This window comes from Manacus candei, unplaced genomic scaffold, assembly GCF_025592945.1.
Source record: "Manacus candei isolate 608988 ecotype Guabito, Panama unplaced genomic scaffold, ASM2559294v1 h1tg000034l, whole genome shotgun sequence".
Classification (NCBI taxonomy): domain Eukaryota; kingdom Metazoa; phylum Chordata; class Aves; order Passeriformes; family Pipridae; genus Manacus; species Manacus candei.
In genome coordinates this window covers 3,996,197-4,023,951 of record NW_026138082.1, presented here as the reverse complement: position 1 = coordinate 4,023,951, position 27,755 = coordinate 3,996,197, and the positions used below count along the sequence as shown (strand labels likewise).

At 37.8% G+C, this 27,755-nt stretch overlaps 2 protein-coding genes across 3 annotated transcripts in view; one reads left to right on the top strand and one right to left on the bottom strand.

Moving 5' to 3' along the window:
• Nucleotides 1–18,330, bottom strand: part of MED23 (mediator complex subunit 23) — a 36,165-nt gene extending 17,835 nt beyond the window's left edge. Inside the window, exons 1-13 of one of the 2 annotated variants that reach the window (XM_051792491.1) lie at nt 18,148–18,330; nt 16,584–16,615; nt 16,392–16,479; nt 15,469–15,593; nt 15,219–15,330; nt 14,344–14,442; nt 13,685–13,786; nt 12,862–12,931; nt 11,168–11,280; nt 9,994–10,089; nt 9,424–9,441; nt 2,846–3,046; nt 1,252–1,395 (exon numbers count right to left, since the gene is read on the bottom strand). In XM_051792491.1, coding sequence (XP_051648451.1) covers nt 1,252–1,395; nt 2,846–3,046; nt 9,424–9,441; nt 9,994–10,089; nt 11,168–11,280; nt 12,862–12,931; nt 13,685–13,786; nt 14,344–14,442; nt 15,219–15,330; nt 15,469–15,593; nt 16,392–16,479; nt 16,584–16,615; nt 18,148–18,207 — 1,260 coding nt within the window. In that variant the 5' untranslated portion in view covers nt 18,208–18,330. The remainder of the gene's footprint in view (nt 1–1,251; nt 1,396–2,845; nt 3,047–9,423; nt 9,442–9,993; nt 10,090–11,167; nt 11,281–12,861; nt 12,932–13,684; nt 13,787–14,343; nt 14,443–15,218; nt 15,331–15,468; nt 15,594–16,391; nt 16,480–16,583; nt 16,616–18,147) is intronic. The other variant, XM_051792492.1, reaches the window with a different exon arrangement.
• Nucleotides 18,331–26,095: 7,765 nt separating this feature from the next.
• The window catches only part of LOC127473181 (venom phosphodiesterase 1-like), a 36,994-nt gene continuing 35,334 nt past the window's right edge, over nt 26,096–27,755 (top strand). Inside the window, exon 1 of the mRNA XM_051792550.1 lies at nt 26,096–26,409. Coding sequence (XP_051648510.1) covers nt 26,293–26,409 — 117 coding nt within the window. The 5' untranslated portion in view covers nt 26,096–26,292. The remainder of the gene's footprint in view (nt 26,410–27,755) is intronic.

The window sequence follows — 27,755 nt, the reverse complement described above, 5'->3', positions numbered from 1 at the left end:
AAAAACACTCAAACCAAACAAATTATCTAAGAATTTGGCAAAAGGAAATTCATGCTTAGAGTATACAAATTCCAGACATATATAGTTACAAAGCATGCGCTTTTCCTCTCAGCCTCACACATACATTATTCTGAAATCAGTTATGCTATGTGCTTCCACAGTAGGTACTCAGTGGTTCACCAGTATTTTCTGAAAAATCTAAAGTGTTTAGCATCACAGTTAATCCTTAAAGATTAATACATTTCTTATGAAAAGGTAGAAATACACCCCAAAATTAAAAGTTTTGGATACAGACTCAGGTATATTACTGCCACTGGAAAAGGCACTCTGGCTCTCTCCTTTTGCCAACACCAGCATTTCTTTCCCTTTGATACAGTTCCTACTGCACAAGCACCACTGGCTGCACAAGTGAGACCACCACTGCATAATCAACAGGACTGCAAGACAGATACTTGTAAGAGCAACAGCCATAGATAACATTTAAAGTGCTTGTGAAATTGAACCCTAAGAAATGCCCTAGTCACACAGACTTTAAACAAGTGTAACTCGGAGCCATCACTACAGCTAAAGTAAGTAATCCCATCACACTTCCCGTATTTTATGCTGACAAAAGCAACTGCAAGTTCCTGACACAAATTGTACCAAAGAATTTCTGTGAGTCAAAACTAATATATCGGGGAAAAAATTGTTACATATCAGTTTGATACACCACACATTTGTATTATCATAACCACTGACCCAAAGCAGAAAGCGCTATGAAAAGAGTTAGCAATCACACTTCACAATGCTATCATGATGAAAGTTTAAGAACTTCTAACTGTCCCTTCTAGAGGAATGTATAAAGCATGACTAGGATTGGATCTGTCCCAGCAGAATGAATTTTAACTAACCACTCAGTTCTTTGCAACTGAAGGTGTCTTTCAGTGTACTATTCTGTTACAGCTCAGATGTAACAATAAAATTACATGTTTTTCCTTAATAGTCTCCTCAGTTCTACAACAAACTCCTCAAAACTTTAGTCAAACCAAAGTCAAGGAAGAGAGGAGTCAACGTAAGTTTTCTCTTGCCCCTAAAAACAAACATGTTTACATGGATAGGAAATCCAAGTAAATCCTAAATCCTAAAAAAATCATTTAATTATGAAGTATCTCTCTTCAACTATGCAGCACGTATGTGTTTTAAGAGTGACTCAAGAATGATTGTAATACTGACATATAAAGGTCCCAGTTGAATTAAAAATTAGAGACTTACTTCTTTCTCAGGATACAGGAGGTCAAAAAGCTTCATAACTGGGAGGAAGTCAGCCAGTGCATTCTTCTGGATGCTGCCAGAGATGAACTGGAGGAGCACCCACATTAAGTGGTCTCTCCCCTTAATGAGACCACGGCCTGCCAACTGTCAAAAACATTCAGTAACAGATAAATACTGCACACGGGAGAAAAATCACTGCAAAGATTCCTATAAAAGTACAAGGGCAGACTAAAACAGTTCCAGCAGAGATCAGTGAGAATTTTATAGTAGGACTTCAGTAGAAATGTACATCATGTTCCCAGAAAGAAGAGAAACAGGTACATTAGTTGTAACACACAAACAGACTCTGGGAGAGGTAGAACAATTAATGGTAAGATTTAAAATGCATTTAACTCTTGAGGATCACTGCTTTAAAAAATTAGCAACACTTAAATACTATCTTAAATTGTCACCCTGCAGCCTTGTAGTGAAGTACAGTATTGTCATTAGCATCAGGTCACAGGTTTTATAAACTCTTTCTATAAAGGAAGTCTCTGAACCAGAACAACTTGGGCTTGCTTCATCTGCACTCGTGGATTTTTGTGTGTGTGTGATTTAATTTACCTGTAACAGCAATTCTCTAACAACCAATACACTACTCTTATCTTGCTTGCTGTAGTGTTATATTAGATTTGTTCAACTGTTTTGTGTCATGACTATTGTTTTGATGGTTTATCAACAGTAATTACAGAAAAACAGCCCTGGTAAAATTAATTTTAGGGATAACAAAGAGAGCAGAGAACTACAATCCATCACCAGTAAAACATAGCATACAGAGTTACATTTTTATGTAACATGGAACTGAGGACAAATGAAGATGGAGCAATGTGTAGTGCATGTTAGAAACTGTATCTAAATAGCCACAAGTTAATCCTATAATGAGGAGAAAGAACACCCCTTTCCTACCATCAACAGCATACAGCTCTCTAAGCAAAGAGCTCAGGATGTTGCTGACTGACTGTAACCCCTCGTTTCCCTTCTCAGGACTGGCATCACCACCCTTAGAACTCAGAGAGGCATTGAGCACCAGAGAAAAGGGCAAATACCAGTATCAGTTTTAATGGAATTATTATTATTATTATAACTTGGGAGTTTGATTGTCAGTATCACTGTAATTGGACAAAGTACCTTTGATTAGATTGCTTTGAGTTGATTGATTAGACAAACAGCAAGTTCCCGCATTCATTTACATGGCATGTTTTTTAGTCCACAGACAGGGTGTTCATTCTCTTTTAAACTCATTTGTAAACTAGATGCAACAGCACAGTACTTGGATCTTCTGAATTATGCCAGTTTATCTCTTTATTCTAGTTATTCACACGTTTTGAATCCAAACACAATGCAACATCCTGTATATGAATATACTAAATCCAGACCTAGCTCACAGCACCGTAACTTGAGAATCTGACTTACTCCTATACAGCACAATATTAAAAATTTAGTTAATTCTTGCACATAAGGTACTTCTTGCAGGGGTGTGTGACAATTTTTTAAAACATACTTGTTTCGTTTTTTAAATCCCTCTTACCACGTGTGAGCGATACAAACAATTTACCTTTTGATGGAGTGACAGGACCATATGAGGAAAACTTGCAAACTGAAAGAGCACAAAGAAAATGAGCTGGCTGGAGAGATGCTGCCACAGAAGCTGACTGGTTCCACCATCATCAAACTTCTCTTCAGTCTCAGATCGTTCCATGGCATACACCACAAGATCCACCAGCTGGTCCTCCAGCACAGGGCAACGTTGCTTGTGCTGTAAGGCAGAGATCAGATACAGTATTCCAAAAGCCTTGCCATTAACTCCAGAACTTGTACAGTTGAAGTTACAGTACAGTATTTTGAAAGAAGGCTGGGAAGCATGAGATGAAGTCTGAATTTAAGTTAAGGATAAGTCAGTGTATTAAAGCTGCACTACGTTACAGGTCACAATGACTTTTACATTTTATCATACATTACATAATTGCCTACTCAGTTCCAAAGCACAGCTCATCAATGCACAAATAACATCTGGGGATTTTGTGGATTTTTTTAACAAAGGTAAGCAGAATGTTATTTCTTTGATCTTGCATTCACAGAAAACAAAGTCTTTTAATGCACAGGTAGGGATTCTTCTGTTTGTTTTGGATTTTTTTGTTAGTTTTTTTTTCTTCCTTCTTTTCAAAGTAGGGCTCACCACAAAGAAAAAGATGTATCACCTATATCACCAAATGCAGAGGAAACATCCCAATACCTGATGTAGGTATTTAATGACTATTCTCTTTTTCACTCTCATTTTGGGCTCACCTATAGCCTACCAACTTGCAGCAGAATTAACATCTGGTATAATTAGATGCTGTCCTACTGACACAACACCACAAGTTACAAGACAGCATCAAAAAGGCTTGAAAATTAATCAGTGGTATGTTCTACGTACTATGAATAGAAATTACATCTCATAGTGATGAGCTCTTCGGATGTTTGACTGCCACAATCTTCACATTGAGCTACACAAACCCAGAAATAAAGATACACACCATCTCTGATGACTTCTAGTAACGATCAAGTAAGGAATGCATTACATATTCAGATGCACATTAATACAGATGTATGTAAAAGAAGGCCCACTACCTGTGGAGATTATAGATCTTCAGTTGAAAACTATCAAACATAATGTCATATGTTACAAGTTCTTTAATGCAACAACCTTTTCTTATTACTCTGCATTTGTATTGTTACACCCATACAATGTACTGTTACTAAGGACAAAAACTTTTTGGGAATTAAACTTACTTTAGAAAATGCTAGCACTTTGGAAATAATCTAACCTGTTTGTTTCAATGCAATCTGTATTCCAGAATGGTCACATTTATTTATTCATTTATTTGGGCTGATGCCTGTAACATAATGCAGCCTTAAAGAAAAAATTATTACTTTAATGATACAAAAGAAAAGGAGCTGAGCTGCTCAAACTCTAAACATGAAAATGCAGTATCCCTTTCTAGAGGCAAAAAGGTGTTTGTAAACAAGTTTTAAAATATCACCCAAATACTAATAAAACATTTTAGGGATGCCTTAGATGAGTTCTTTGACTTACTAGCCAGGCAGCCTAAAAAAACCCTTTTAACTAATAAAGATATAATAAAAGTAAAGAGAGATGCTGAAAGGAGATGCTTGTTCTACCTCCATTGATGGTAGTCTTTTGCTTTGAAAAAAAAAAAAGATTCTCTTCAATTAAAGGCAGAATGCAAGAATTGGAGAAGTTGTCAAAATACAGTGAACAGCATCCCCTATTGCATGCTCTTCGCCAGCTCAAAAGTGCAGAAAGCTACAATTCCAGCTGTGCTTTCTTGAAGCATGCTTAACACAAACCTCTAACTAGAACAGAAAGCATCAATTATACCTTTTCTTCCAGAACGCCATGTCATTATCACAGACCAACCATGGTACAGGTTTACACAGAGCAGTGTTATCACCATCAAGTCAGAATACTTCGGGTCTTTTGTAGTTCATTTTTTTCCCCCCTCCCAAAGCAACTAATTATGAAGCAGAGCAGGGTGCAACAGACAACACTAAAGACTAGTTTATAATCCAGCATGCAAAACTACTATGTACAGGGCTTGAAATTTAATAGTTTTCTAAGCACTGGGTTAATGTCCAAAAGCCTAATCATGTTAGGCTATACGAATTTAGAATAAAGTTATTGAAAGAATACAACAGGAAAAATATTACTGTTAAAAAGAGAGCCAGAATTTCCAGTAGGACTTTTCATTATTATTATAATTTTAAGATTGGGAAAAGTTTAAGAGCAAGAAAATTTAAAAAATTAATTCTATCTTTTATTCTGAAAATCATACTTTTATTGCTTTAAGTAAAATCTCCAGTAAGAAACATAGCAGTACTTCATGTTCTATCTTCATTAATTTAATTTTCTGGGAATTTTTTTTCTGCATTTTCAGTGAATATACATTTTTGCACAGATTTTGTACTTGTAATTTTAGAATACTCAGAAATAAAATACTGGCTGCACAGGAATTTGCAGGATTGGGTCCTTGTTTTATTAATTGCTCACAACTGAAAGAACATCTCAGTATATACTGAGATGAATAAAAATACAGGTGAGAGCTGATTACCTTCATAAATAAGTAGGAATTCGTGTTATGGTATGGCTTAAGTAAAACAAAAACAAGCAACAAAAAACCCCCAAACACAGTTTTGGATTGCATATGGAAAAATATAGCATTCAAAATCACTATGTTTTTCTCCTAAAGAGAAAATAATTCAAATTTTTATAATTTGGTTACACAAACACATATTCTCCATTTTGTCCTGAAAATAACATTTAAAAGTCTGATGAATAACCTAATTGAAAACATTATTAAACCACAAAGAAATACAGTGGGGGGGAAAACAGCTACCATGACACTTTAATTTCTTGAGACTAGCCCTCTGATGATGGAGTAGTGGTGGTACTTTAAGTGGATCAAAGCTTCTATTGGATGGTGGTTTGTTGTTCTTATGTGAGTTTGGATTTTTTCTTTTTTTTTTTTTTTTTGGGTGGGGTGGTGTTTAGGTGGGCAAGGTTAGCATTAGATGGGTTCCTTCCGAAAAGAAAAGTATTTTAAAAAGTCGGTAAGGCTGGCTGACAGTTATGATAGTTTTTGAATATTTGAATATTTTAAACAAGCAACATTTACTATACTTAAGAAATGGATTCAGAAGACCAAATCACAGAGACCAAGATCCCTACAATAGTAAATGGATAAATGATATCTCCAAAAGTCCAATTCAAAATGCCTGAAGTAGTTAATACAAGACAGAACGACTCCCACACTTCCATTTTCCAAGACTGCATTCTACAAAAACACAAAACCTTAAAGCTTATTCTTTGTATTATGCTTGATTCTATTTCTACCAAGTTTGGTAGCCATTCTCAAGTTTTCCTCATTAAAAAATGGAGTAAGTTTCAACAAGAAACTTGTACGTGAGTGTTCTCAATGCACACCCCTACAATCAGAAATATATAAAAATAATCACCCCCCTTAAATTATTTGCCAGGTTAACATAGGTAATATTGGATAGTAAGATCCCAGCTATTTTAAACATAAAAGTGAAAGGAAAGTAAATTTTTGAATATTGCATTCTGTCATTCCTTTCACAATGCATGGACAGACAGGAAATAAACAACAGTTTCCCCAAGCTAATTATCCTGGTTTGTAGCTAGGAGAGAATACAATTACACATTCACCTGGACAGATTATGGCATAGATAATTTCCTACTCAAAGCTGCAGATCACCACTGCTGGTTGAAAAGGTGGCCAACCAAATATACTATTTAAAGAGCAAAATAATTTAATACAACTGCTGCTAATTAAAACTTTGTATAACATTACAGAAACAAGACACTTGAAAATTACCTTCTCTTTCAAATATTCCCCAAACCAGAGAAATCAAAGTAAAAAAGCTTGTGACTGTTTAGAGGACTACAGTAAGATTGTAACTGCAATTATGCAAGCTAGAATGGCTTTTTATTCTTCATGTAAGTGTGTACATACAGAGAAAGTAAAGATATAAACAAAAACATCCAAAGTGACTTTATGTCCTTAAGACGTTACTTAAATTCCATTTTAAGAACCAACTGTAGGATCCCTAAACTAAATCTCAATCTGGTATCAGTGCACTAAGACATTTTGAACTGTTAATCATTTTCAAAAAAATAGATAGTTACATAGTTCAAAAAACTTATTAAAAAGATAACTAAGAATCAGGAGTAACACTCCAGCTAGTAGCAGAATATAAATTGACATAGAATCACAGAATCGTTTAGACCGCTAAGATCAAGTCTAACTGCAAACCATGATAACAGACATGATAAAATACAGTTTAAATCTCTACTTCCTAGAGACTAATTCAAACAGGTATACAAGAGTACGTACTATCCCACACAGAAGTACACAGTAGTAAAAACTCCAAGTCCCCAGACACCAAGAGAAGACACATTTTGAAGTCCATATTATTACATCTGGACTCATAGCCATACAATTGACAAGGGTATTAGAAAACCTCATCCCACAAGAAAACTTAGAATCCTGAAAGGAACACGTGAATCTATAAATATATGAAATTTTACCTTCATTTTTTACCCTGCAAGGTTAACAGGACAGCTGGATTTGTATGTTTTTTACACAACAAGAGATGGCTTGAATGAACAGTTTTCTAACATAGATCTGCTTAGTTAAGACTGAACCACAAAATTCATTGTTCATCTTCAAGAATATTTGAGAACTAGGACAAATCTGGCTGAACCATACCTAGATTCTGATGCCAAAAGATTCAAATGAAGGCTCCAATCCTGCAACTGGATCTGTGTAAATAGTTGACAGGGCATACAAGCAACTTCACATAAATAATTAATGATCATAAATAAATAATGATCATTGCTTTGAGGTGTTTCTGTATTTATTTTGAAACAAACGTGGCACTATTTGCATTTCTATTATAGCAACAGTTCATTTCTGCAGGTTATTTCTCTAACAATAAAATACAAAATTATTAACTGAAAGCATTGATATAGTTACACAACTTCTGAAAAGCATGCTACTATTTTTGTCAGGTGGCTACATTAACAAACTCAGCTATAACATGAAGTTAATTTGTACCCAAAACCAAGTAAAATTTCAATGTTTTCCACAGTTTCAAGCAGAGTATATTAATGTTTAAACGGAACGTACTTCCTGTTCTATACCACTACACCATTCACCTCTATATTTGTATTTTTAACTCACATATCTTCAACTCACAAATTTTCAACAGCCCAAACATCATTATGCTGGTGTAATCGTAGCAGCACAGCTATAGTTCATGTTCTGTCAGCATTTCCTTTATAAGCTACATTCTTCACATTTGTTCCTTGGCCATAAAAATTTATGCCAAGATGAAACTTTGTGTAGGAATTCCTATACTAGTAAACAAATTTTAAGGAGTATAGATTAATATGGTAAAGTAGAAGTTAAAACCCAGCATTTTTAACATAAATGTTTTTTGACCTGAAAGCACAGACCACCCATAGTTAAAAGAATAAAATGGGTTCAACATATTTTTTGTCTAGATCTTGTATAATTTACCAGTTACAGGACGGATAGAGGAATAGTTTGGTTTATTAACCCAATGCAGAAACAGAAATAGACACACAAATACTACTCATTTAAACAGGAAACCTAGCAGCTCATTTCCAAGGCTTAACATTTCAGCTGCTTTAAGATTCTCATATATAACACAAAGTACTGTTTGCCAAGATGTAGGAATCTGCTCATTCAAAAACAGTCCCAATTCAGAAAAAGCACCGGTGTACTTCACTTACAATGGGAAATATACACAAGGTTTCAGGATCATGTAAATTTTATAGTCAAGTTACAAATCTGAAAGAAGTTTCTTAAATGGAAACACTGACACAACCTTCACTATAGTATTGCAAACAGCAACGCTATTTTATAAATCTTATTTTTTAAAGTAGGTGTGGAAATTTTTAGTGTAACAAGGGATAAACTGTAAATATAACACCAATAATTTCAAATTTCAAGCAGAAGCCCACTTGGTTGATTTGCTCAGGCGTTTTATTTATTTTAAACAGTAGTCAAAATTTTAAGGAACTACTTTTTGTGTGGTATTCTGCACTACTTTTCTTTCACCTAGCTTGGGGAATATTATAATTGCCTGTTGGTAAGTTTTTTACAGAGGCTTCCTAATGATAAGAAAATTCCACTAGTAAACCCTTTTTTTTCTAAATTATGTATTTACAGCTTTATAATTTTACACTTAAGTCCAGTGGTTGTTTTTCCACCTGCTTAAGGAAAGAAATTTTGAACTAAGCATCTCTCCTCATCTGAAAATTCCAGCAAAGTAAAAAGTTATGACTGGTAAGAAAAATAGTAACAGTCCACTCCAACAAAAATTTTAGGATCAAAGGACCACTGACTGTCAGCTTTATGCTACATCTCCCATATCTCTAGAGATCTGCAGTGAGAATCTGCCCTTGACTAACAGTCCTGCCAATTTCAAGCCCTGCCTGTACATGTATTCTCTAACTGGAATCAGTGGCTACAAAGCGGCCAGCGTATCGTTAGTCACAATACAACAGTAAGGTTGTGAACATACCTGAGCAATGTTCAAGGTCTAGAGCATTGGAGGATGGGCAGGACAAGACAGGACAGAACAAAAATAAAGGAAGAAAAAAAGAAAAGACAAAACAGTGACTATGAGGCCAGCCTCAAGGATCCCCAAGTCAGACTAAGCCCTCCCATTCTAAGGTATAAAAAGAAAAAATGTTAACAAAACAAAACCCAGCTTTCAACTACTCTAGTACTATAACATGCCAATATAACAGAGTACAACAATGCTTTAAAAACTAATGAACAATAACCAGTCTCCTACTGTCTGTCAAAGGTGTACTTGAGGCTGGCCTTATAGGAAAAAAAAGCAATGCAAAAAAAAAATCATATTTTAAATCTCTACTTTTCAATTTAACATTCGTAAAGCAATATACAAATGATAGGAATAACAGGTCCAATTAACCTAATATGATCTCATAAAAAAATAAAAATAAATTAAAAAAAATCACTCTCTGTACCTAAACTGTTTTGCTTAGTTAGCTATAGCAAAGAAAAGAGAAAAAGAATAGTGCAGATTCTATGCAGAATTAAATCATGTTACAGCACAGTACAGTACCTGCTTATTCAGACCTAGCATATTGCAGACCATATCCCTTGAATACGGTTGTTCCAGCACATATCTCAACAAAGCAGTTTGTGGCTCAAACAGATCCTTGAAAAAGAAATAAGCAATCACATACAAACATATATTGCCTCAAAATTATGTTTAATACTGAGTTTATGTTTAACAGAATTAAACAATGTAAGAATGAACGTTTAATTTATGCAGATATGTATTATCTGGTAAATTGTCTTGGTCTCTGATAACCAAAAGGAGGAAATAATCACGGCTCTTAAGAAGTGGCAGATTTTATGAGGACCAAGCAGAAGTACATTGTTCACCTAATAAAAGGACAGAACAGCCTTGAACTCAAAGGAAACAAGGTAAGAAAACTGAGGAAACACATGACCAACGTGCACAAAAATCACGCGTAGTGTGAAGAAATCAGATGTGGAACTGCTGCTCTCTTCACCTTTCAATAGCTGAATAACATTAAAGAAAAACATTATCTGAAGCTGGGTTCAAAACAAACAGAAGGAGCTGATTCCTCAAGCAACATGAAGTTGAAATATGGCACTCCTTGTCAAAGGAATGTTGAGGATGCTAAAAGCTTAAAGGCGCTCAAGAAGAGCCTGAACAAATATTTGGAAGATGAAGGTTAACTAAATACACAGAAATCACATCTGTCTCAGGAAATACACAAAATGATAATTGCTGTAGATTATGAACACTATACACCTTAATAGAGACACTATCTTTATATCCTTCCTTAGACAGGATACAGGGAATGGGATGTTGGACAACATGGATTTCTGTCCTGATTCTTTAGAGTTTTTAAGTTCTTTTAGTACACCACTATTTCACACTCAAGAGTTTTAAGTTCAAACAAGCTAACTTAAATATAAGTTTGAATTGTAAAATTATCTTTTTTATGCAGTGATGAAGAGCACAGAAAAGATGAAATTACCATCCCATTGTCTTCCACATAGCCACTGCTTAACTACTTTTCCAATCAACTCTCTGCTCTCACTTGCTCTCTCACACGCACACACCCACAAAGTACATTAAATTATGTCTCATGTTCTTCAGTATCCTGGGCAGCAGCTGAAATTCCCCTCCCCCCAAAAAATTGTATAGAAGTTTCATATTTATTGAATATAACATATTTAAGAAGTTTAATAAGGCATACCTTATCATATGGTAAGAGACCTTTCAAAGGAAAACGAAGGGTTGTAGGATCCAGCTTCCATGAGTTACACATGGCACCTGAGTTATTTACCACAGGAAGGAGACTACAGCGACCTACATGCAAAGAAACATAAATTCTAAACCAATGAAATTGGCCTATTCCCTAATCATTTTGATGCAAAAACTGGCCTCAGACACTTTTATGCTCTCCTTAAATTTCCACTGCTTAAAGCTTTTGACCATAGGATTGCTTCAGGCTGATTTTATTTATCTAACCAATTTTCAACTAACAAAATATCTAAGGAGTAAAATCCCCATTTATTCAGATTAGGTACCTTAAAAATAAAAATATTTGCAAATACCAAGCTAAAAGTACCTTTTTAAGTTACCAGAAGACTGTTCCCTTGCCATTGCTTGACCTAGGGATTTGATTTCGGTACACTGACGCTTTCCACAAAGAAAATGCCATCATAAATCTAATTATAATCTAGTCTTACAATTTCCCTTCATTCCCCCTGTGGGTAAGATTCTGTACAGCAAACGAGTCAAATGTAGGGGTGTGTATTCCAATTACACTCAGTGGAAATCTAGTCAATTCAGTCAGCATAGACCAATGTGATTCGGCTGATCACACATAAAGTGTTCTGTAAGCTAAATTTACACTTGTTAGTCAGTGTAGATTAGGCACCTGGGATTTATTTCGTAGGCACCAAGCACACCTGTATATCAGCACCTAAATTTAGGTGCTTCAATATTGACTTTTGACAGTTCAAATTCCATGACTTCTATTATCCAAACTGGTCATACTATTACCAGATAAACCAAAAAGTAAATATTTATTTCTTCCCTTCAACCATAACTACACAACTCATTTACACATAACAACGCTCAGAAAAATTGTGTGCGATCCCCATGAGCCATATAAATAAAAGCTATGCCACACTTTCAATACAAGAATAACTACAAGCTTCTGAAACAAAATGCTTTGAAACATTACAGATGAATTTACATTCTTAATCTACACTGAATAAGATCAGCTGCAAAAAAATCTACGAAAGAAGGCAGCTGTTATTAAACTACTTAATTCTCAAAGCAAACATAAGACACTTCTATCTTCTGAAGAAAATGAAGCAAGCATCACAACTAAAACAGCAAATTTTGACCACCAGATTTCTAACAATAAATGAAGCTGAGCATTTCTTTCACAGAAAAGTAGAACCAGAACTTATAGGAGCAAGGAAATGTTCACACAGAAGCCTGCCACAACAGAGTGAGGGCTGAGCAGCTACAAAAGCTGCAATGGAAGTTGAAGTCAGAAAACACCCCATGACTAACACACCAGCAGATATGTATTAACTCAAAATCCCTGAGCACAGAAAACCTACAATTTTCTTAACATCTACAGTACTTAGAAAACATATGACCATGTAACAAGTGGTTAACACTTAGTAGTTAACACTTCCATTACCAGGTTGTAGCAAAAAATTATTTTGATCTCATCAATATGAATTTTCCCCTTCAAAGCAAAAACTGAAGGGAATCAAGCCTGAGAACTGACAAGAGTAAAGACATTTCATGAAACAAAAGACCTGAATCATTTGACTTAGATGATATGTGTCACTAAAGGTTATAAGAAACAAAGTAGTTCAAATAAATTAATTTATTTTAAAGTCATTAATTAAGTCATTCTCTTACCACAAATGGAATTTATCCTTGCTGTAGGTCTGAAGGTATCCACAAAATCCGATACTAAATTACCTAGTAACTGGGTGAGAAAAGGAGGAAAAAAATAAGAATTTAAGTTCCAGATAATGATAAGGAGCATTTAAGACTCAATACTTTACACATTCTAATAAAAATAAAGGAATCTACTAAAATAACTAGCTTCCTATAGATTTCAACAAGTCAGAAAAATCATTCAGAACCTAAAATCACAAAAGAAAAAATGTGACATTAGAAAGAAGGTGCAGGAAGCACTCTTCTCAACTTGCACTCAAGCAAGAGTTTATATAAGAACTGTTTCTCCTATGCAAACTATATTATTTCAATGCATAACACTTAATAACAGATGATTTAAGGCAAGCTATAATTCCTGCTCATAATATATCTGTTTACCTCTGAATAACAACTCCACATAGACAACTGACACAGATTAGTACACTCTAGTTTAAATCTTGTCTCAAAAGTCAGTAACAATTTTCCCACTAATTCAAGGGAGTCCAGATTTTATCCTTTTCATGACACCTATTTATTTTAACAGAATGCAAAATTAAAAACTGGATCAATATTAGTTGTTTTTTTTGAAACAATGAGCATTCTCATGGCATCAAATATTTTTGTATCACTGAATTTAAACACAGCTGCTTCTGCAATCATATCAAGCCTGCCACTTAATTTATATGACTAAACACAGAGCTTACTGTTGAATGCATGATTTTAAATCTCCATGAAAAAAATTAAAGTAATTTTGTTTTGTGTGCAACAAAACTCCAGATTACAGTATTTGATATATCATTACCCAATGAGGAAGTTTTCCTTCGGGGTATAGTTTTCTGATTTCTGTAACTGCAAAGTAGGCCGGTAACAAACATGCATTTCTTTCCAAAATGTAGGCTACCACCTATAAATGAAAAAATACATCAGTGTAAAAGACTTTGAACAAGGTAAATGAAGGTGTAGTCTGCCTACTAATCTGAGACAGTCCATTAAAACAGATAAAAGAATTAAAATACTTTTTCTGAAGATGTATTCTGATAGTACTACTCTAGTCTAAAACTTGTTTTTAATTGTATAAGCCTAAGTTAGACTGTCTAAATCTAAGTAAAACCATGCCTCTATGTCTGCCTACAAAGTACTGCCAACAATTACTAATTTTATTCACTAAGAAAAAAAAATAAAGAAACTAATCTGAGTATTAAATCTCATACATTTCACCTTAAGCAAGTCAAACATTAGGCCTGACTCTCCTGTTGGGGATTTTAATGCATATTTAGGATATTTACGAAAATTGCTTTGTTTCCTGCATAAAATGCATTTACAGTCAAGAATAAGGGCACAATGGTTCTTTCCTGTTTAAATGTACCAATGTTCAGAGCCATCCCACCTATTACAAACTCACTAGCAACAACAGAATGAGGCCTATCTTTTTCTGTAGTGATATAGTATTCAGATAGTTACCTCTCTTGCTGCTAAAAGCTGCTGTACAACAGCTGAGCTCACAGTGTTTGGAATTGTTAAGATTTTCTCTAGGATCACTTTCAACAGGTCTCGAACACCCTAAAAGAAAACACATAAAATTAACATCCCCAGATATTCTTTATTTTTGACAGAAAGATTACACAATCAAAATGGTCAGACAATATTTTGACAGAATTAGATCTCTGTTGCTAAGTGTCAGAAGACAAATGGCTCCTGAGAATTTGAACACTAATGACATAAAACTGCTTTGGAATGTCTCAATCTTAGGATACCTCGGATGAGAAAGTAACTGTTGATATTTTGATGCGGATGCAGAGACATCCAACCTACAGTGCCTCGTGCAGGCTGACCAGAGTGCTATGTTGCATTTTATTTTGTAGTTTATTTTGCTTTAATGCAATCAACAGTGCTGATGAGCTGATTCTCTGCAAGACATGCATGGTTCCCTACTCCTTCCACTGGAGTTGTACTCTGCCAAAGACTCAGCTTTCCGGACCCTTCTGCTATGTAGCAAGAGGAGTTAAGCAGATGACAAAATTTCAGCCTTGATAGTGTTACTTTCATATGTATACCACTTCTGCAACTGCATTAGGGTTATTCAGCCTGTAACTGAGAAAGGATGAAAGGGGACTGTAATAGAGAAAAGAGTAGGAAGAGTTACATTGTATATACAAAATTACCTCTTAAGGTAAAGCTCCACTATGAAAAAGCATTAAAAGTGGTCTCACTGAATTTTTTTTTCTCCTGTAAGCAAAGCAGACTTTGAAAGATTGGGTGTCTCTGACATAAAATCATAAAAACAAAGCTACAAACCAACATATTTTAGCACAGAGAAAGGAATGGGTGGAAGATACCTTGTAGTCTACACCTCCAATAATCTTCCGGACCAATTTAAACGTTAATGCCCACAACTGAGTCCTTTCCCATTCAAGTGTATCAGAGTTTATCAGAGATTCACAAACCATCCTAGCAGAAGATAATGCAAGAATGAATGAAAGATAATAAGCACATGTTTTCCAGAACTAATTGTACAATGTCATTGTAAAAATACCTCCAATATTACAATTTCCATCTATCTGATCAATTCATTCCAACATAACTTACCTGGGTGGCAAAAGTCCAGTTTCTACTGCCATTGCTAGGCAGTCATAAAGAAAAGAAATTCTTTTAGGACTATGTTGGCTATGAATAAATCTTACAATCCACTGGACGCACTGTTCATGGGACTCCTGAAAAGGCAGTAGAGGGAAGAAAGAATGTATTTACAGATAGTGAAACAAACTACAAAATTCATATAGTATCCTCCTATGAAGAAATGAAACTAACATAAGAACAAGACTACGAATTGGTGGAAGTGATCCACCAATAGTCCAACCTATAGTTTTTCCTACAAGTCTTTTGATCTTATTTTGAAGAAGTTCACTTGTCCAATAGAAGCTGTTCAGGTATCCAGTACAAGAAACATCTCCTAGTTTAACCACTGATTTCTACAGTCAACTTTGGTTTTCACATATAAGTTAGAACAGAATAAAGTAAGACAGAACTGTTCTATATTATTCTTCCCTTTTCAAAGTCATAATCAAATTCAATAAAACTAAAGTTGACCAGGTCTCCAATGGAACAGTGATGGAACAGTGCCTGGAAGCACCTAGGTTTTGGAAGGTAGTTTTTAAACATAAACATCTAGTTTCTTTTTTTTTAATTTTTGCCTACTTATTCACTTCTACTAGAAATTCTGTAACAAATAACTTTTATCTTGTTTATTTTGTTACTGTTATACTTCCATTTGTTTATCTGTATTTGCACTGCACACCAACTTCTGCTGAACAACTATATAACATTACAAATCTCAAAACTAATTTTTGTCTTGCAAAATCTTCCTATATGCTTTACTACACAATATCTGAAAGCAGATTCTGAATAACTAGACGCAGACCTTACAGCTAAAATTACTGTCTACTAGATGAGGTATCTTTATATTAAAGAAAGTAAATAAAGTACACATAAGCAACAAATAAAACGTTTACCTGGGAAAGACTGCTCCAGAACTGCCTAAAAGCTCCCAGGCAGCTGATCAGTTTGGTTCTCTCATCTTCAGGAGTGTCCATAAACATACTAATGCAAATAAGAACATCAGTTATTAGCAGAACCCAATGAAACAAGTACAAAAATACATCTTTTCAGAAAATCTTACACAAATAAACTAATATTACACTTACCCAGGAAAAGCTTCTTCAATTACTTCTGTTTTCTGTAAGAGAAAACCCCCGAGTGAGCTACTGTTAAAACATGTTTTTTAAAAGGTTTTCTAGGAGTATCACCCGCCAGGACCTTATCAGCTATTGTCGCCCCAGTGTTTCCAACTGTGAAGTTCCCATATCTACCAAAAAGCCCACTCGTTTGTGCTCTACAAAACAGTGACTTAATGACCCAGTGACTTTGGTTCATAAAGGGGAAGTCCTGCTTAATTAATATAATATCTTTCTATCATAACGTCACTTGCCTAGAGGGCAAAGGGAAAGCAGTAGGCATACTTTTTATGGATAATGCTTTTAGTACTATCCCTCACAGCATCCTTCTGGACCAGCTGTTGAACTGTGGGGTGAGCGGGTTCACAGCACGCTGAGTGAAGAACTGGTTGGAGGGCAGAGCTCAAAGGATTGCATTGAGTGGGTCTGCATTTGGCTGGTGACAGGTGACTAGCAGTGTTCCTCTGGGCTCAACTGTAGGGTCAGCCTTGTTCAATAAATTTATCAATTATATGGATGCAGGGGTTGAATGCACCATGAGCAAATTTTTTGATGATACTAAACTGAGAGGTGTATTGACTCTCTGAGGGACGAGAGGCCATACAGAAGGATGTGGCAATTGGTGGCATGAAATTTAAGAAGTGCCAGATTGTGCACCTGGGACAGAGTAATGTTGGGCACAAGTATAAATCAGGAATGTATTGGCTGGAGATCAGCCCTTTGGAAAGGGATCTGGGGGTGCTATTTGACAGCTGGCTCAGTGTGAGCCAGAGGGAGCCCAAGCAGCCAGGAGGGCAAACCCCACTGTTTGCTGCTTGTGAACACTGTTTTTAACCAGTCGGCCAAAGAGGTGATTATTCTGCTGTATTAGTCCTTGGTGTGGCCTCACCTTGAGTAGTGTGAGCAGTTCTGGGGCCCGCAATTTAAGAAGGATGTGGAGGTCGTTGAATGCATTTAAAGCTAGTGAAAGGGCTGGAAGGACTGTCCTATGAGTAGAGGACTTCGGGCTAACTGTGCTTCATTTTGCAGGCACCATTGTGCGAATGTATTTCCACTATTTGTTCACACCTTATGTTGGCTGAAGAAAAAGGTCTCCTCAAGACATTCATCTTCTCACAGTCTCCTTCAAAGCGCCTCCTTAAACTGCTTATTCTGCAGTAAACTCAGTGCACTGAATTTGGTGCTGGGTAAGCAACCGCTTTTATGCCCTTTTTATGCCCAGTCCTGCTCTGCGTCAGTTTTTATGTAACACTCAGCGAAGAGCGGTTTCAGCCCTGAGAAAACCCCCTCCCCCACGGATCCCTCGGGCCCCGGAGCCGCCGCTGGCACAGCGCCAAACACGGCCGGGGAGGGCGGCGAGGATTCACCGCACCAACTACACCAGGAGAATCAGTGGCCCCTCTTCCCGCCGGTTTTCATCTCCTTCGAGATGCCTCCACTCCGCGAGGGCGCCCGGTGGGCCGCAGGGACCCAGACGAATCCCGGGCCTACCCACAACCCTGCGCCGCCGGCGGCGCCCCGGGGCGGGACTCACCACCACCTCCTCGAAGATGCTCTGCAGCTGCGTCTCCATGGGCACCATGGGGATGGCCATGGGGCCGGCCGGACCCCGCCGGGCCCTTTGTCAGCCGCAGAGCAAGGCGCCAGCCATCCCGGCTCCCGCCCCCGCCGGAAGCTCCTCCCGGCTCCTGCTCCCCGGGAAGCGGCTGCTCGGCACGGCCGTTCCGGGCGCCGCCGCCCGCCGCTGCCTGCCCGGCAACGGGGAAAAGCGGGAACAGAGGGCGAAGGGGGAAAGCAACAACCACTTAAAACTTGGGAGTGATTTGGGTTTGGTTGGTTTGTTTGTTTGTTTTTGTTTTGTTTTTGTTTTGTTTTGTTTTGTTTTTTATTTACGAAAATATTTTCTTAGGCTTCTTTGTTTTTTGAATAATCCTTTCTTACAATAATTTGGCAAAATACTGGTTCTGGTTCTTATGGCAATCATCCCTTGCATTATTGTGGGAATATAGTTTGCTGAAATTACTGTGGAGTCATTCATTCGCATAGTCAGTCATAGAACAAACTGAAAATGCATTTATCTGAAGACACCTAGGAATACATTATTACAGAATCGCAGAATTTGTCAGATTAAAAGGGACCATAGTAGATCATCCAGTCCAACCTCCCTGCTTAGGCCGGGTCATCCCAGAGCACACTACACAGGATTGTGTCTAGACAGTTTTTGAATATCTCCAGTGAGGGCGACTCCACAACCTCTCTGGGCAATCTGTTCCAGTGCTCGGTCACTTGCACAGTAAAGTTCTTCCTCATGTTTAAGTGTAACTTTCTTGCATCGGTTTCTGCCCGTTGCCTCTTGTTGTATTACTTGGCACCACGGAGCAGAGCCTGGCTCCATCCTCTTGACACCCTCCCTTCAGATACTTACAGACACTGATGAGGTCCTCTCAGTCATCTCCTCTCAAGGCTGAACAGGCCCAACTCTGTCAGTCTTTCCTCAAAAGAGAGGTGCTCCAGTCCCCCAGTCATCTTTGTTGCCCTCTGCTGGACCCACTCCAGGAACTCCACATCTTTCTTGTGCTGAGGAGCCCAGAACTGGACATAGTAAAATACAATAGTATTACACTTAAAAATTAGTATAATAGTATTACATTATGATCACAAAGTCATTAAGGTTGGAAAAGACCTCTAAGATCTTCAAGTCCAGCCATTAATCCAGCACTGCCAAGCCCACCACTAAACCATGTCCCCAAGTGCTACATCTACATGTTTTTTGAACGCTTCCAGGGATGGTGATTCCACCACTTCCATGGGCAGTCAGTTCCAATACCTGACCACCCTTCTAGTGAAGAATTTTTTCCTAATATCAAATCTAAACCTCCTCTGGTGCTACTTGAGGCCATTTCCTCTTGTTTTACACCTTGGTACATGGGAGATGAGACTGACGCCCACCTGTCTACAACCTCCTATAGGGTAGCTGCAGAGAGCATTATATTTATGAGGTGGTTTTTATACTAAAAATAAATGTAAAATGCCAAATCAAGACAGTTTTAACATTTTGTGGGTCTCTGATGTTGACACTGTATTTTCTGAGCTGTCTGTGGCTGTTTAGCTGCAAACCTAAATTCAGCTAGTGCTGGTAATCAGATGCAAACTTATGTTTTCAGCAGAAAAATAAAGTTGATTGTCTCTCTGTTTGATCAACTATCAAGCTGATAACTGAAGGCCTCAGAGCAGTGTGAAGTTAACATTTCCAGACTCAGAACTGAGTGGAAAATAGCAGTGTACTCATAGGGGAAAAGCTTACATGGAATTGGATAAATAATTATTTGTTCTAAATGTAAACAGCTTTTGTGTAAATAGACCTAGAAGAATACATAATATAAACAACAAGAAATGCTATAAATAAATTTAAGAAGTTCCATGGGAAATTGTGATATATGGGGCACCAGTGCTTGCATACCTAGCAGAGATGTGTTGTAACCAACAGGCACAGTACGCGTTTGTCCTAGTTAGGACAGCTGAGATCAGTTCATCATGGTGGGTGTAACCCAAAACTGTATTCTATAGCCTTCCATGTCATTTCCCAGAAACTAGACTATTGTTGTCAATAGACTATTCGCACCCTCTGCCCATAGAGCCTGACTCCTCAGGCTATAAACTAGGTGTTAAGAGGCCTGTGAGATAGAAGGATGTTTCTGTCCTCACACCCTTTGTGAACTCCCCGCCCTGAGGAGAGTACCAAGCATTCCTGTCTGAACTGGAGGATATATAATCTTGGAGTTTTGGAACATTTTCCAACCCACTCGTGGGATCCAGAGGACGGCTGCATCTCATCGCTCTCAACCAGACTTAGACCACCACTGGACTGCGATCACCAGTTCTGGCCAGACTGCAGCAGCTCTCCCACCAGCAGGTTCTTCCCCTCTCCCTTTACTTTGGACTCAAACAGGGCCCAAGGAACACCACTTTGTTCAGGCCCCAGGGTACTGGGTTACACATTTGGGTTTTTGTGGGTTGAGACCAATTGTTTGTTTGTATTATTGTACTTACTGTATTATTTTAATAAATTGCTATTCTGACTTATAATCTCTCCTTTGAGTTGGGTTCATTCCCCCTGCTGGTTAACTTTTAAACCAGCACAGCGTTGAAGGCAGTGCTTCCTTGTCAGTAATGGGAAATATCTGGTTAGGAAACAAACAATGCTTACCTGTGTATTGTTTACCTACATATGCATGTAATGGATGATCAATGAAAACAGAAGGAATATAATTGAAGGTCTGCTTATACTTGCTTATATTGCTCTTAAAATTGGGTTACCTTCCGTCTTAAAAAGAGGTTCTTTATTCTGTAAGAAATGTTCATAATACTCTTCACTGTATGCTTATTCAAAGTGTGTTGCAGAACAATCTGACATACCCATGTATGTCCTGTCAACATCTAGTGTCAGTACTTGTCCATCCTGGGCAGATGGACTCGTATTTTATCAAAATGGCAATGCCCAGGATAAGTGTGTACTCAAATTCTATGCCAAGCTCCTAATCCATTCCCATAGTGACCCAGAAGACAACTGGAAATGCAGCCCCAAAGAAGTTGTTTTACTCATGCTAATACCTTATTCTTATTTTGAGGACCAGTCTACTATTTTTACTGTTTTTCTGCCTTATTGCTCTGTCACACTCACTGGCTAACAGCCATTCCTATCCAACCTTATTATGTACCACGATACAATCTGTCCACTACTTTGTGCCTAATGCAACTCTACCTTGATTTTAGATCATTAACCAAGAGGCATTCTAAATGGTACTTACCATGCCAGCCCAAATCTAACTGGTCGCCGTTATTAGGCAGACTTGGTCTAATCTTAACTAGAGTCCTGATCCACTACTTGTCCCAAATACTATACCATAGAATCTTGAGTTTAAAAACTCAACCACTCAACCATAATAGCCTTGAACCCCCAAAGAGGTCCAAACGGTGATTTATCTCCTAAATGAACACCTCATCTAACCAGATCTCATTTTAACAAAACTGAACTACCTATGATCCTATATTTGTGTAGCAGAGTAGTAGAGAGAAGACTCTTGGTCAGACACAAGAAGTATGACACTGGTTATGTGGATTATTATGATTGCATTTATTGCTAATACAGTATCTAAATATTGCCAATACAGTATACAATATAAGCATGTCAAAAGGGTTATCATATAAGCAGCTAGGAACATACAGGTTTACATTCTTTGTCCTTACAGAATGCACAATCGCAAAGCATCAAAGGACCTGTGGAACTATTTCAAGATTTTATCACCAGATTTTGGTGCTTTTACTCACCCATTGAAAAGTGAGTGTTCTTTGGGCTGGACATCCTTTGCAGGTGTCCCTACCAGGACAGGGGGAACTGCCTGGAAGTTACCTGCAATCTTGGGAGACCAGTTGGTCCAGTTGGCTCAGTCTCCAGCAGTATTTTAAGCACTTTTGCAAACCAATGTGTACCAAAGTCAATCAGAATCATCACAGCTCCCAGGTCTCTGGAATGCATAATTATGCGAGCATCCAGACAGTTCCTCCTGTAGTGCCCACTGGGTGTTCTTGTCTTAGTAAAATCATATTTCTCATCAGAGACAATTGCAAAGGAAAGGGTGTGCATGTGTGAGGAAGGGCACATTCAAAGACCTGGCTATCTTATCTCAGTCACACTTTGGCAGAAAATCTAGGTATTGGGGTGGAGCTGAGGGCCAGGGATGCCACAGCAGAACAGGCATCCTGCTTTGCCTAAGGGAGCCAAGTGTCCATGAGGAGAAAGTACTGCCCTTCTGTGATGGGATTGCACCCAGGTGACTGCCAAGGCATGAACTACTATCAGACTCTGTGTTAGGTAACACAGAGCCGCACACCCCACCAAACAAGGAAGAAAAGCAGCATTTGCGTGAGGATGAAATGACCCTCTTCATCCAGACACAGAAAAAGAGACACACTTTTCAAAGTAACTGTAAATATATTACTCTGGCAAAAACGCCTTCATCAAAATGACCATTTGTTTTTGGATGGAAACATTTATGAGAAAAATGGTTAAGCTTTGGAGTTCTTTTTCCTGAATACCATTCATTTTAGAAGGTGGATGATAAATGAGTATAAAGGTGTCTTTGAATTCATAGTATGTAAAGCTTGTCTATTTCTTCATGGCCTTAGAGAACTTAGCTGTAGTAGTGAAAATTGAAAGGGTCTGCAACACAATGCTCTTTAGAAATTACTCTCCCTATTTTCCTGACATACTTGCTGACATGTATATGTCAGAAATGTCCTGCCTGAGTTCTTTGAAAATATCTTCTGGTTTTTGAAAGTGCCAGATGAATAGAGGACTGCAATTTAACTATAGGGGTGTAGGTTTGTTTGTACCCTAACCCTGCCTTTGTGTAGTATCAGTCTGTATGCAGAATGGTCACTTAAATTTATGATTTAGTAACTGAAAACAGAAAGGATGATAGATAATTATTTCCTTCTTCCCTGTTTTCTTTACTCTTAAGTATCGATCATATTGATTGCCTTTTTTTTAATGTGAATTTTCTTTTGCTGGGACGAAAAGAAGTATTTTTAAATGTGTGAGGCCCTTGATCTTTAAATAGAAAAGTTTAGGTTCTTGGTTAATGTTTATTAAGTTTTATAATCTTATTTTATTGGTGAGAAATGTCATAGAAATTCATCACATGGGTAGTAAAGCATGTGAAATTAGAGCAATGATTGTGTAAAAGTAGCAAAATCGAGTGTATGAGCTCACATCCTGTTCATTTTAGCTGTTACTGAGCAGTGCTTAAAGAGCCTCAAAGCCTTCTCTCTGAATAGCCTGGGGATGCACAAGAAGTTGGGAGGGGTTACACCTGGGAGTTCTGACCCTAGCTGACCAAAGGGATACCTCACATCATATGAAACAGTGCTCAGCAATAAAACTTTGGAGGCAGAAAAGGAAGGAATGATGGCGTTTGCCTTCCTAAGTAACCATTACATGTGCTGGAACACTGCCTTCCTGGAAGTGGCTGAACACCCCCTGCTGATGAGAAGTAATGATGAGCTCCAGATTTTGCTTTGTTTGTTCGCTTTATCTATTAACTGTCTTTATGTGAACTCACTTTTTTTTTTCTCACTTTACCCTTCCTGTTCTTCCCCCCTTCCCACAGCAGAGTGTGAGAGGATGTGTGAGGCTGAGCTGCCTGCTCAGATTAACCAACAAATGTACTTTTTGGCATCCAGTGTGGGGCCAGAGGGATTCAAGATAATGACAGATTTGATAGGAATATGCTCTACTGGATTTATAGCTGGTACATCTGTTTAGCTATTAATTGATAGGCTGTTGCTCTCACCACAGGACTTTCTTGCTTTGCTCTATATTGGAGTGCAGCAATTGGTCTTGGCTGTCCTTTGCTGTAGTGCTTTTCATTTTACCTTCCTGTGCTTAGGAACATTTTGATAACAGCACTGACTTCGTGTCTGGGCTGGTGGATGCCCTGGACACTGCTGGTGTTTCTATACTGCTGTGGTAGGCATGCTGTAATTACAGTCTGAAATCTGGTTAAAGGGTCTGTGATCTGTTAATAACTCCATGCTGGAGCAGATACACCTCAAAGTGTCTGTGGCTGTGGATAGGTCCATAGTGAAGCAGGCACACCCCTGAATCACAGAATCATAAAATCATTTAGGTTGGAAAAGACTGCTAAGTCCACCACTAAATCATGTCCCTAAGCACCACATCTACATGTCTTTTGAATACCTCCAGGGATGGTGACTCAACAATATCCCTGAGCAGCCTGTCCCAATGCTTGACAATCCTTTTGGGGAAGAAATTTTTCCTAAGGCCCAATCTAAACCTCCCCTGGTGCAATTTGAGGCTATTTCCTCTTCTCCTGTCCTGGGAGAAGAGGCCAATCCTCACCTGGCTATAACCTCCTTTCAGGTAGTTGTAGAGAGTGATAAAGTTCCTTCCTGAGCCTCCTTTTCTCCAGGTTAAACAACTCCAGCTCCCTCAGCTGCTCCTCATAAGATTTGTGGTTCAGACCCTTCAACAGCTTCATTGCCCTTCTCTGAACATGCTCCAGCACCTCAACGTGTGTCTTGTAGTGAGGGGCCCAGAACTGAACACAGATTCAAGGTGCAGCCTCACCAGTGCTGAGTACAGAGGGACTGCCTTGGTCCTGCTGGCCACACTACTGCTGATACAAGCCAGGGTGCCCTTGGTCTTCTTGGCCACCTGGGCACACCACTGGCTCATGTTTAGCCGGCTGTCGACCAGCAGTCCCAGGTACTTTTCTGCGAAGTAGCTTTCCAACCAAGGGAAAGTCTGCAGCCTGTGGATAAGTCCATACCAGCATAGCAAGGGGAAGATTTAAATGCAATATTAAAACTTATAGCCTGGTTCAAAGGGACCAGGCGTGGAGATTGTAATGGATATAACTTTAAACTGTTGTAACCCATTGTTTGAGTTGTGTTATAGGAAGTACTACAGCAGAAACCACCTGAACAGAGGGCAAGGCTCACAAGAATACCTGCAAGTGTAACCCAACTTGAACAGGTTTTGGCAACCAGTAGCTCCACATAATCCACTGCCTCTCCTGTTCTGAGCAATCACCATAACAGCTGGAACCCCAGTCATGGAAGGAGGGAACTCAATGGGCATTTTATAGACATTTTATAGGGGTGGACCATAGAGTAAAGAAGTGATATCTGTCTACAAATTAAAGGACATGGCGTGCATGTGTGTGATTAATATTAATGGGGATGAACTGGATAATGTAGGACTTGAGCATTACGCAAATTATATAGAATATGTAGTAGAGATTGTACTGGTTTGGGCTGCAATGGAGTTAATTTTCTTCATACCAGCTTGCATAGTATCATGTTTTGGATTTCTTTTTTTTTTTTTGTAATTATAAATTTACTTAAAAGTTGCAGTTCATGTGGTGCTCAACTTTAGAATTAGATCAACATCTGAATAGTTACATATGTGTAGCCCTAGTACACTATAAAGGTACATTTTCATAACAACCAATCCTTCCGTTAACCAGCAAGTTGAAAAACAAATAGATTACACAAAACTTTTTATTTTTTTTTATTGGCTTTGATTTGGCTGTATACCATTCATTTTTAGTCAGTACCTCCACAGCTACTGAAAGAAACCCCATATAAGAAGCTGAAAGAAGAGTGAGACAAAGATGGATTGAAACTAAACGGGAGGAATCCCCTGGTGCTAAATAAGGGAAGGGATCTGAAAACATAGGCGTGACACAGAACACGAAGTAAGAAACTGTCTCCTTTCATGTTGGTTTCGTATATTCAACACGTTCTTTAAAGATAACAATTCTCTGGAATTTTAACCAAATAGCTGAGTACTTGAGTTTGCATTTTATCGCTTAGCAACTCCTAATCTCCGTTTAAGAGTTTACCCAGTACCATTCTTATCTTGAAGAGTTCTCTGAACACAGATAATTCTTTTCAGCCTTTGACCTTTCAGAGTCGTTTTGCTGCTTACTTTGGCTTTCTGCAAAACTGACACTTGATGCAAAAGCTAAGATCTCATAAAAAAAACTTAGGAGCAAAGTACTAAGAACTCTTGAAGCAGGAGTACCACCTCACTCGCAGCTAACCCAGCTGGGGAAGACAGAAGACGCCCAGCTGAGGGGCAGATCTCGGCAAAATGGAGCTTGAGCATGATATCACCAGGGATTACAGAGGATCTTTGGAGGAAGTATCTTTAAAAACAACAGAGTACGTGAAGAAAAAAAGCGTCCTGAAATACAAAGTCATCTGTGCGGTAAGTAGGTGCTGCTCTTCGGTGCTGCTCTTCAGTGCTGCTAGTGTAACAATTCTCAAATCTGCAGGATTTTTAGAAGTTTAATTCTATTAATATAATCATTCAGGGTAACTTGATAATCCGTGGTTAAAATTTTACTGCATGACTGCACTAGCTTCACTGGCAAATTTCTGAAGTTCTTCTGATACCTATCAAGCAATTTATCTTTTTTTTTCCGTCAGTTTTTGTTTTACCTCGTTAACCTGACAGCTTTATTGCTCAGCAAAGACATTGCTTCAATATTTTTAGACATTCAGTTAAGACAGATGCGTTTGTGGCCAAAACAGCCGCAGTTCCTTTTGCTTACTTTTTTTGTCTTTCGATTTGTCGTTAACAAAACAGGTCATGTAGGCAACACGTTGGCAAAAAACACTCAGAAAGCAAGGCATAGGAAAAGCCTAATTAACCATTTCGTTCAGTATTGTCAGTCCCACATCTCAAATATGGTGTCAACTTTCCCTCTTTCCCAAGGTTTTAAGAGTCATGCAGCTGCCTTATAAATAATAATGTGTTTTGTTATGGTTTTAAAACCTTTTGTTGTAGCTTCTGTTTGTGACCACACAAGAAACAAACATTATATATATATATATATTAGAAAGACTCAAGACTTAATTTTGAAAACAGCCCAATGAAAAAAGAGAATCAAGCTACTACATTTTTCAGCTCTATGTCATCAGAACAATTTCATATGATACGATTTCCTATTTAATGCTGCATTGCTCAAGGATTGCATAAAACATTAGGCAAATATTGGAAATTGTGAAAAAAAATAAGGAAGAAAAATATGACTTTTTTTCCTTAAGTCTCCAGTAAAAAGCAATGAATCATGAGAAACAATGTAGGAAAAATGCGTGACTGTGAAGGAAGGTAAATTATGCTTTAAAGTGCTACTTAGAAGAGTAAAGTGTATATTCATGCACTAGTTTTCAAATGCCTACCTACACGAAACCCAAAATCTAAATACTGGAGGTGTAAACTGTTAATATTCTACACTGTTTATCTATGTTTTTGATAAACTATATGCATGAAGTACTTCCTTGGCAACTTTTTTCTGAAAGCTTAGGCAGAGAATTGTATGCTCACTAACAGTAATCACATTGCCTAATAAATCCTCCAGAGAACAGAGCATATGCATTAGGAACAACTTTTCTATCCATAAGTAGGTGTAATCTTGAATTTATACATAGAAGTTAGCTGTGGAAATCTTGAAGATTTGAATAGGTGCTATTAATGCTATTTCACCTTAAGAATTAATGTCCCAAAATCAAGGGTCTTTGTGTAAATGTTATAATAAATGCAGCATCTTC